The 10,539-nt window shown below is 40.4% G+C and overlaps 1 protein-coding gene across 1 annotated transcript; it reads left to right on the top strand.

Moving 5' to 3' along the window:
• Positions 1 to 3,288: 3,288 nt before the first annotated feature.
• Positions 3,289 to 10,071, top strand: LOC149898592 (defense protein 3-like). Its single transcript, XM_090114916.1, has 3 exons — positions 3,289 to 3,717; positions 9,269 to 9,466; positions 9,807 to 10,071. Exons 1-3 carry the CDS (start codon positions 3,374 to 3,376, stop codon positions 10,009 to 10,011), a joined length of 747 nt encoding a protein of 248 aa, XP_089971042.1. The 5' UTR covers positions 3,289 to 3,373; the 3' UTR covers positions 10,012 to 10,071.
• The last annotated feature ends 468 nt before the right edge of the window (positions 10,072 to 10,539 follow it).

The following is a 10,539-nucleotide window of genomic DNA, read 5'->3' as shown; positions in this document are numbered from 1 at the left end:
ATGATAATAATTAAAATAGATATACAGGTAGATATATAAATAAAGATAAATATAGATGAATATACTACACTCGAATATACACAATTACATTTTTATTAATAATATATACAATTTACTTATATAACTATAAATTATATACATGGTACATATTATTAAATATATGCATACTACATAAAACAAATATAAAATTGTATAAATACATACATATACATATCTGTGTATAGATAATAATATGTAAATACATAGTTAATGTGCCGAGTTGAAAGCAGTAGTGAGAAAATGTCGTCGCAAAAGGTTTTTAAATGAAGATATATTTTTAGCTTGTCTAATAGGTAGGGGCAAAGAATTCCAAAGATTGACAGCAGTGGCAACATACGATTTAGCAAGGAAGTGAGTACGTCGAACTGGAACACTCAAGGTGAGTCTATCAGCCGAGCGAAGAGAATAGATTTCATTGTGCAGGAAGGAAAAATTGTTTTTGAGATAAATAGGAGCAGAAGGATCAAAAAGGATACGGAACAGTAGTTGCAACAAATGGAAATTCCGGCGAAAACGGATGGGGAGCCACTTGAGCTTTTTTCTGTAGATGGAAACGTGATCGTATTTTCGAAGGCCGAAAATAAACCTAATACAAAAATTTTGGAGTCGCTCAAGTTTATCAGTTAGCTCTACTGATAAATCAGGAAAACATGCATCAGCGTAATCAAGAATAGGAAGTAGAAGGGATTGTGCTAGCATAATTTTAGTGGGAATGGGCAAAAAGTTACGAAGCCTTCGGAGCGTTGCGGAAGCGGCATAAATCCTACGGCTCAATTCCTGGATATGATTAGACCAGGACAACGTTTGATCAAACAGGACACCTAAGTTTTTGACTACCTTTTGGTAAGGCAAGACTACGTCACCGATTTTGATGCTAGGCAAAATACCCCAGTCGATTTCAGAAATTAGGTAAGGACTACCGATTATGATGACATTGCTTTTAGAAGGATTTAGTTTTAGACCGAAATCATCGCACCAACTAAGTATAGAAGCTAATTCATTATTACAAAAATCTATTGCCTTAGGTAAGTCATCGATAGTAGACTGGGTATAAATCTGTAAATCGTCTGCATACATATGGTACAGAGCCGTCAATCGGGAACATAAGGAATTGATAAAAATGGAGAAGAGGAGAGGAGACAGGACACCGCCTTGCGGAACACCGGCAGAGACTGCGCACCAAGACGAGTGTTTAGAACCTATCATGATACGCTGCCTCCGACCGGTAAGGTAGGAACGAAACCAGTCAGTTACCGAAGGAGATATGTTAATTAAACGCAGCAAACCCAACAGTATGTCGAAGTCAACGGTAGTAAAGGCATTGCTGAAATCCAGCAGAGTCAGTACTGTGAGCTGCTTATTGTCAATACCAGCACGAATGTCGTCAGTAACCTTGATAAGAGCTGTAGTCGTACTATGACCAGGACGGAAACCAGATTGGAAGTCACTAAGGATATTGTGTGTATTAAGGAAAGAGGTGAGTTGGTTATGAAGAAGACGTTCAAGGACTTTGGAGAGGAAAGGTAGTATAGAGATGGGACGATAATCAGAAAAGGAATTAGGATTAGATTTTTTAGGTAATGGAATAACTTGTGCATCTCTCCAAACACTTGGAAAGACGCTAGTGGAAATGGAGGTATTGAAAATGTGAGTGATAATGGGTACAATGAGGTCAAGGATAGGAATGATCATATTACGGCTAACAAGGTCACAGCCAACTGCGTTTGATGATATTGACAATATCGCTCTATTAACATTCCGTTCAGTAACAAGGCTGAAAAGGAAAGCAGGATAGTCAGGGGTAGGGAGTGAGGAGAGGTTGGCAAGAGTACGGTTTTTCTTACTGGTTTCAAGAGAAGGAGACGATGTAAAGTGCCCATTAAGCTGTTCAATGTCGAGATTGTTAGGGGAGTTGTGAGTCACTTTACCAGCGCCTAAACTTTTCAAGAATTTCCAGTTGGATACTGAATCACCGTTCTCAAGAGACTTGTGGATATGACGACGTTGAGCGTCTCTGCACAATACATTGCAGCGATTACGTATTCGTTTATACTTTGCCCGCGCTTCGTCCGTTTGAGCCATTTTAAGTTTGGATTTAGCACGATTCCTTTTCAACGATAGGCTTTTTAGCTCAGGTGAAAGCCAAGGAGCCGGTGTGTGCTTCTTTTTAACTGGTCGTAATGGCGCGTGTCTGTCATATAAAGCTACAAGATATAGGTTCGGTTTGATGAATATGAATATTTTTATTTAGGTTTAAGACTTGTTTTAGACATTAAAAGGTAACAGGTAGAGTAATGATGTTCTTTTTACATTGTATATTTGAGCCAAATATACCTAAAATCCTATTCGTTTATCATAAACGGTTTATGAAACCATATCTTTTTTAAAACCATTTTTATTATAGATTACAATATAAACTTAAGTTTGTTTTCTGCGTCTTTGAAATCAACTTCAAAAATAAACAAATTGTATAAAGTAAATAAATTCAATCTACTTAATTAGGTACATAATTGTTTCGGAGAAATAGTACGTAGTTATAGATAAACAATAAACATAGATGTTCTTACAATAATGATTAACAAATATTGAGTTTGATCGTATAAAAACAGTGCTTACGATTATTCGATTCTTTTTAGATTTCTTTCAATCGTCATCAACGAATGTGAAAATTATTGCAGCAATTAAAATATATATTTTTGTAATTTAGAATAAAAAAATATTATTATTGCAACTTCAGAAGTTTGATTGAACTAAACTTGTTATTTGCTAGTCTACAGTTAAAACTAAGCTAATAAGTACCCACAACTTAACCATTAACATTAACATAATTATTGCAATGTTTTCATCGCGTTTTTCCAAAAAGTAGCATAATTTGCTTTCCATAAATTCTGTTATTCATATCTTCATTTCAAGTTCGATTCAGCCCAGCTTTATCAGAGATTGATGGGCAAAATAGGTTTAAATATAGCATGTTAAATAAAAAGAGCATGTCGAGCACACGTGTCAGAAGTGAAACTCAAGATTTAAACTTTAAAGATGCCAAAATCGTCGCCTTACTTCATGACGTGAAGCTATTGCCATGACGCGACCTTGAAATTTTTCTCTTATCGCGCCTAAAGAAGATTCACTTTACAAAAAAAGTAATAAGTATCACATAAACTAAATGGATAAAACACATAACGTCCCAAAGCCCAAACGTACATATTATGATTTATGTATAAAGCTTTGCCTGACTCATTACGCGGGGGTTTCCTCAAGACTCGCATCGAACTATATAAACAACTGGATCTCATAATCACTTATCATTCCCGTTCTATAAACCACAACAACAAACATGTTCGCTAAAGTATTTGCACTGACTTTAATAATCGGGGCGTATTCTCGCCAGATCCCCATAGAAAGTAAGTTTGACCAATTGAATATACAAAATGACGATTTGGAAGACTATTACTTCGAAAAGGAACTTGAGAGTGTAAGACCTATATATTATACGTTAAGAAGAGTCCCACGGCAAGTACGAGGTTCAGTTAATACGAATCCTGATGGTAGTGCTAATGTGATGGCAAAAATACCCCTAGCTGGTAATGATAAGAATATTTTGAGTGGTGTCGGTGGTATCTATGGAGCTAAGGATGGTGGTTTTGGCGCCGCATCGGCTGGTCTGGCTTTGGATAATGTGTAAGTAGTATCTCTGTTATAATTTAGTTCTTAATTATGTATTATTATTAAATATTTGTATCGGAATCAATTCAATCTTGTTCTCTTATTAATCTTCTCTTATATATAAAAATGAATCGCAAAATGTGTTGGTAAGCGCATAACTCGAGAACGGCTGAACCGATTTCGATAATTCTTTTTTTATTATATTCTTTGAAGTACGAGGATGGTTTTTATGAAGAGAAAACGTAAATATGTACCACGGGCGAAGCCGGGGCGGACCGCTAGTTTTATATGAAATTGAATGACAATCCTTTCTATTTCTTATTTAATTTAGACGCATATGTATATTATAATAAATGTGGCTAACACACGATATTTTAGTGTATGTATTTTATCATACGTATATATTACACACAACATGTATTTAAATATTTTATTTCATATTTATATTCGTATTTAATTATAACACTAAACATTCATTACACAAAACACAAAAAATACAGACATGCATTACACTCATACAAAATAATTATAATATTTATTATTTTATGACGGAGTCGCGGTATTCGCGTAGTATGCGTGCCGCGACGAAATTATCACGGTCCCAGCGGGTAGATCGGAATATTTCTTCATGTTTCTTCACATTTGTAAAATTAACAGTTCGATCTTAGTTACCGAATGCGCATCTAGTCAGTGTCTTTTTGTTCTTGTATTTTCATGCCCAAAGTGTTGCTTGTATCTGATAATTGTCTCTCTCCTTCTGTGCGGAGATAATAAACGTTAAAACTGTGAGTGTGTGGTTATTTGTGCATCACCCAAAGGTACTGTACCTAGTGTAATTAATATCCATTATCACGCACCCCACAAATTGGTGACCCCTCTGAACACTATATATATAAAAACTATGTCCAGTGCAAGTGATTCCGAAAACGCTGATCGAGTTAATACTCAAGCGCGAAGGTGCGTCAAAATGGCGGAACGACCGTTGCACGTGTCGCCCGCCCAGCAACCATCTGTACATTTACGGATCCCACCTTTTTGGCCTGAAAAGCCTGCAATATGGTTTGCACAAGTTGAAGGGCAATTCGCTATAATGAACATAACTGACAATACTACCAAGTTTTATCACATTCTGGCCATATTAGATCGACAGTATGCGGTCGAGGTCGAAGACATCCTTACCGGCCCTGCTGATTATATTAAATTAAAATCGGAATTAATAAAAAGATTATCCGTGTCTAGAGATAATAAAGTGAAACAGCTGTTGATGCACGAGCAGCTGGGATTACGCAAGCCGTCACAATTCCTGCGGCATTTGCAGCATCTAGCTCCCGGTCCCGAAATTCCAGAAGATTTCTTAAAGACAATCTGGACCAGCCGATTACCTGCTGGATTGCAGCCGATCGTTGCGTCACAACCTACGCTGTCCCTGGACGCCCTGGCTGAGCTGGCTGACCGCGTGTACGAGATCGCGGCTCCCACTACTCATGTTGCAGCGACTTCTTCATCGTCATCTTCAGCAATGGACGACTTGGCACGCCAGGTGGTGGAGCTGACGCGCCAGGCGAGCGCGCTATCCACCCAAGTGAGCAGTTCCCGACCCGGTCCCCGTGTGCGCAGAGACCCCTCTCCCCATCGTCGTCAACGGTCTTCTTCTCGACGGTCCCACTCCAATTACCGGCGTTATCCTATGTGCTGGTATCATAATAAACATGGCACAAAGGCTAACAGATGCATTAAGCCATGCGACTTCAAGGCATCGCACGACACGAAACGCGTACGACACTCAGTGATGGCGACTAACGCCTGCCCCATTTCCCCCGGTCGTCTTTTCATTACGGACCCCACTCTTAATGTTGAATATCTAATAGATACCGGTAGTGATATTTGTGTTTTCCCTATAAGTGCTGTGTCTGAAAAACGATGTAAAACTAATTACCAACTGTGTGCTGCCAATGGTTCTGTCATCGATACTTACGGTTACATTCAGTTAAATCTCAACTTAGGCTTACGTCGCGTCTTTCCATGGCGTTTTGTTGTAGCTGACGTCACTAAAGCTATTATTGGTGTAGATTTTCTTTCACACTACCAAATTATTGTTGACGTAAGTAAAAAACAATTGATCGATGGCTTAACCAATGTCAGCAGCTCAGCAATAAATTGTAATATGATTAATTGTAACATTTCTAGTGTTAAGGTTGTAACTGGTGGTGATAGTAATTATCATAAAATTTTAGCGCAATACCCGGAACTAACACGCCCCGCTGGTACTCCAGGTATTGTCAAACACAACACTACACACCACATTCGCACAACTCCTGGCCCTCCTGTTTCCTGTTCTCCTAGGCGTTTGGCTCCTGACAAACTCAAAATAGCAAAGCAGGAATTCGAGGCTATGATAGCCAACGGAACAGCCCGTCCATCTGACAGCCCGTGGTCGTCTCCGCTTCACCTCGCATCGAAGAAGGACAATGGATGGCGTCCATGCGGTGACTACAGACTTCTCAACGCAAGAACGATACCAGATAAGTATCCAATCAGGCACATACAGGACTTTTCACACTGTCTGTCTGGTTGTACTATCTTCTCTGTCATCGATTTAGTTAAGGCCTACAACCAGATTCCTGTTTTTGAAGGCGATATCCCGAAGACAGCGATCACCACACCCTTCGGTTTGTACGAATTTCCTTTTATGACCTTCGGACTTCGCAACGCAGGTCAAACTTTTCAGAGATTTGTCGATGAGTTGACGCGAGGCCTAGATTTCTGTTATCCGTATCTTGATGACTTCCTGATCTTCAGCAGATCAGCACAGGAGCACGAAGACCACCTGCGCCAACTCTTTACCCGTATGAGAGATTATGGTGTTCTTATTAACACAGCCAAGTGTGTCTTCGGCGCTCCTAAGGTAACATTTCTAGGCTACGAAATCTCTGAAAAGGGAACCAAACCTTTGGACAGCAAGGTGCAAGCCATCGCCGATTTTCCTGTCCCAAGAACTGTTCGAGAGCTTCGAAGATTCTTGGGCATGGTTAATTTTTATCGACGTTTCTTGCCCAATGCTGCCCAAATTCAAGCACCTTTAAACGCTTTGCTCGTAGGTTCCGTCAAAGGTTCTCATCCCGTGGTCATAGAAGGAAATTCGCTGCAGTCTTTCCAGAACTGTAAGAAAAGCCTTTGCGAAGCAGCCCTGCTCGCTCATCCTGCCAGTGAAGCTAAATTAGGACTCGTCACTGACGCTTCAGATACAGCGATAGGTGGAGTCCTACAACAGCTTAAGGATGATGATTGGCAGCCGCTCGCATTCTTCTCGCGCAAGTTGAGCCCGTCACAGGTGAAGTATTCTCCATACGATCGAGAGCTCCTTGCCATCTACGAGAGCATACGGTACTTCCGACACATGCTGGAGGCTAATCATTTTACGATCTATACTGACCACAAGCCGTTATGTTACGCTTTCCACGAGAGGAAAAGTAACTGCACGCCGCGTCAGTATAGACACCTCGACTACATCTCGCAGTTCACCACCGACATACAGCACATATCAGGTGCAAACAACGTCGTCGCTGATACTCTATCACGCGTATGTGAACTGCAGAGGCCGGTCGATTTAGAAGAGATGGCCAGGTTGCAAGCTTCAGATCCTGAGCTCACTTTGCATCTCACAGGTGAATCATCTCTTCGCCTTAAAAAGATGAATTTACCTGGAAGTCGTACTCCACTGTACTGCGACGTCAGTACACCGACTCCCAGACCTTTCGTCCCTACACAACTGCGTCAGCAGGTTTTCAATTGTCTGCACTCATTGAGTCACCCAGGCGCAAATTCATCAGCCAAGCTCGTTGCACAGAGGTTTGTCTGGCCTTTAATGCGGAAGGACTGCCGCGAATGGTCTAAGGTATGTTTGAACTGTCAGCGCTCGAAGGTGAACAGGCATGTCGCGTCACCTATTGGTACGCTCGCTTTACCTTCAGCGCGATTCAAACATGTTCATATAGACCTAATCGGCCCTTTACCACCTTGCGGTGATTATCGGTATTGCTTAACAGCCGTCGATCGCTTCACGCGATGGCCGGAAGCTGTACCACTTACCGACATCACCGCAGAAACTGTCGCAAAAGCTTTTGTGTCCTGCTGGGTAGCCCGTTATGGTTGTCCAACCGACGTCGTTACCGACCGCGGTGCACAATTTCAATCGGCCCTATTCCAGCAGCTCGCTAAGTCTATCGGTTTCGATCACCGTAAGACAACCGCATATCACCCGCAGTGCAACGGCTTGGTGGAGCGCTTCCACAGACAATTGAAAGCTGCAATTACCTGTCACGCTGACGCAAACTGGGTAGAAACACTACCTCTCGTGCTTCTCGGCATAAGAAGCGCTGTGAAAGAGGATCTGCACTCCTCCTCAGCTGAGCTGGTTTTCGGTGAACCACTTCGCCTACCAGGTGAATTTTTTGGTCACGACACTTCGTCTTACACTACTGATATCACCGACTTATCAGCTCGGTTGACGAATTTCGCCAGGAATATTCGACCAGTACCAACTCAACATCACGGTAAGAAAAACATATTCATCTACAAAGATTTAGCCTCATGTGGTCACGTATTCCTTAGGGAAGACGCACTGCGCGGCTCTTTACAACCCGCATACACAGGGCCACATGAGGTCATTTCAAGAGATCACAAATTTTTCAAAATTAAATTAAAAGGAAAGTCAACGACAGTTAGCATAGACCGCCTAAAGCCAGCCTACTTACTCTCGTCTCCTACTGAAATCCTTCCTTCTCCCGCTCTTCCACCTCCCGATCCTCCCCTACCTCTTCCCAGTGCTCCTGTGGCATATACCACTCGCTCTGGGAGGAGAGTTCACTTTCCAGACTTTTATCGCCCTTAACCCGGTCTCTGGAGGGGAGTGATGTGGCTAACACACGATATTTTAGTGTATGTATTTTATCATACGTATATATTACACACAACATGTATTTAAATATTTTATTTCATATTTATATTCGTATTTAATTATAACACTAAACATTCATTACACAAAACACAAAAAATACAGACATGCATTACACTCATACAAAATAATTATAATATTTATTATTTTATGACGGAGTCGCGGTATTCGCGTAGTATGCGTGCCGCGACGAAATTATCACGGTCCCAGCGGGTAGATCGGAATATTTCTTCATGTTTCTTCACATTTGTAAAATTAACAGTTCGATCTTAGTTACCGAATGCGCATCTAGTCAGTGTCTTTTTGTTCTTGTATTTTCATGCCCAAAGTGTTGCTTGTATCTGATAATTGTCTCTCTCCTTCTGTGCGGAGATAATAAACGTTAAAACTGTGAGTGTGTGGTTATTTGTGCATCACCCAAAGGTACTGTACCTAGTGTAATTAATATCCATTATCACGCACCCCACAATAAATAACAAGTACTGTAATTTTTCCCTTATTTAATCTATTTTTCTTTTAATCTACAAAATTGTAACTAACGATTGTACTTTTCGCTTACTATTTGAACACAGCTCTTTCACCACTATAACTTTATTTTTTTATCTAATTCAGAAACGGCCACGGCGCAAGTATCACAGGCAAGCACATCCCAGATTTCGGAGACCAGTTGACAGGTGCAGGCAAAGTTAACCTGTTCCATAATGATAAACATGACTTGAGCGCTAATGCCTTCGCGACGAGAACCTTCCCTAAGAACCCTGTGATACCCAACTTCAATACGTATGGAGGTGGTGTGGACTATATGTACAAGTGAGTTTATTAGCAGTTTAAAAAATTGTGTTGGTAGTGTTTTTGCAATTGATATAGAAATTGCTTACATGAGATAGATTTTATGTCACATTTTTACAAGAAGATACGCTCTAGGTACTAACTTGTAATTCTTATTTCGATTAAAATATTCGTGATTGAAATGCAAGGTTAGAACTCATTTATTTATTTATTCAATTAACTTCTTCTAGAAGCGCTATTGAATCGTCATAACACAGTTTTATAAAATACCCCATCTATTCCAGAACTCACAACTCACAAGTCGTCTTTACAATGTAATCTTCTATCTCCTCTTAAAATATATAAATTCTAATCTTTCCAGTAACAAAGTTGGCGCATCCTTGGGCGTCGCGCACACAGATCTCTTGAAGCGAACCGACTACTCCGCGATGGGCAACCTGAACCTCTTCAGAAACCCCACCAGTTCCTTGGACTTCAATGCTGGAGCCACGCGTTCCATATCACCGTATATACCGAAGAGCAATTGGCAGCCAACTTTTGGAATGACGTATTCTAGATATTTCTAAGTGTCTATTAGTAAGTAGATGTAGTTTAAAATGTGATTGTAACATAATGGGCCCTCTTTGATATGGTGGCAGTACACATTGGGCCAACGTGTTGGGCCAACGGGTTGGGCCAACGTGTAGAGAGCTACTTGGCGGTATGTTGGCTTCATTAGCCTAGTTGGCGCCAATATTGGCAGGCCAACCGAATGTTGTCGGTTTTTTGTGCACACATCAAAGGATCTTGGCGCGCTCCACAAACAGCGTTCACACGTTGGTGTCTTGTTGGCGCCGAGGTTTTACAATTCGTAGATTTGTATCGACATGAAGGAATAATTTGGAATCCACGGCATGAACTACACAAAAATAAAACCATATGACTCAATAAATTAGATGTTCTATTTTCTATTTATTATATTATTCTAGATGTTTTTCTTATCTAACTTTCATACAATGCGATAAAAAAATGAATATATTTATAAAATGAGTAAAATAGTATTAAAAAGTTACTTGTTCTTAAAAATTAAATAACAATATACAATGAGCATTATT

Source organism: Colias eurytheme, chromosome 22, assembly GCF_061535395.1.
Source record: "Colias eurytheme isolate Ceu_HAF_F1 chromosome 22, ilColEury1 Martin Lab GWU primary, whole genome shotgun sequence".
Taxonomy (NCBI): Eukaryota; Metazoa; Arthropoda; class Insecta; order Lepidoptera; family Pieridae; genus Colias; species Colias eurytheme.
This window is presented reverse-complemented; position numbering and strand designations above follow the sequence as displayed.

Bases quoted from the DNA above. Each gene is read 5' to 3' on its own strand.
- LOC149898592 (XM_090114916.1), top strand. From the start codon at position 3,374: ATGTTCGCTAAAGTATTTGCACTGACTTTAATAATCGGGGCGTATTCT. The intron at 3,718-9,268 runs GTAAGTAGTATC...TATCTAATTCAG, and splicing joins GGTCTGGCTTTGGATAATGT to AAACGGCCACGGCGCAAGTA. The intron at 9,467-9,806 runs GTGAGTTTATTA...TAATCTTTCCAG, and splicing joins GGTGTGGACTATATGTACAA to TAACAAAGTTGGCGCATCCT.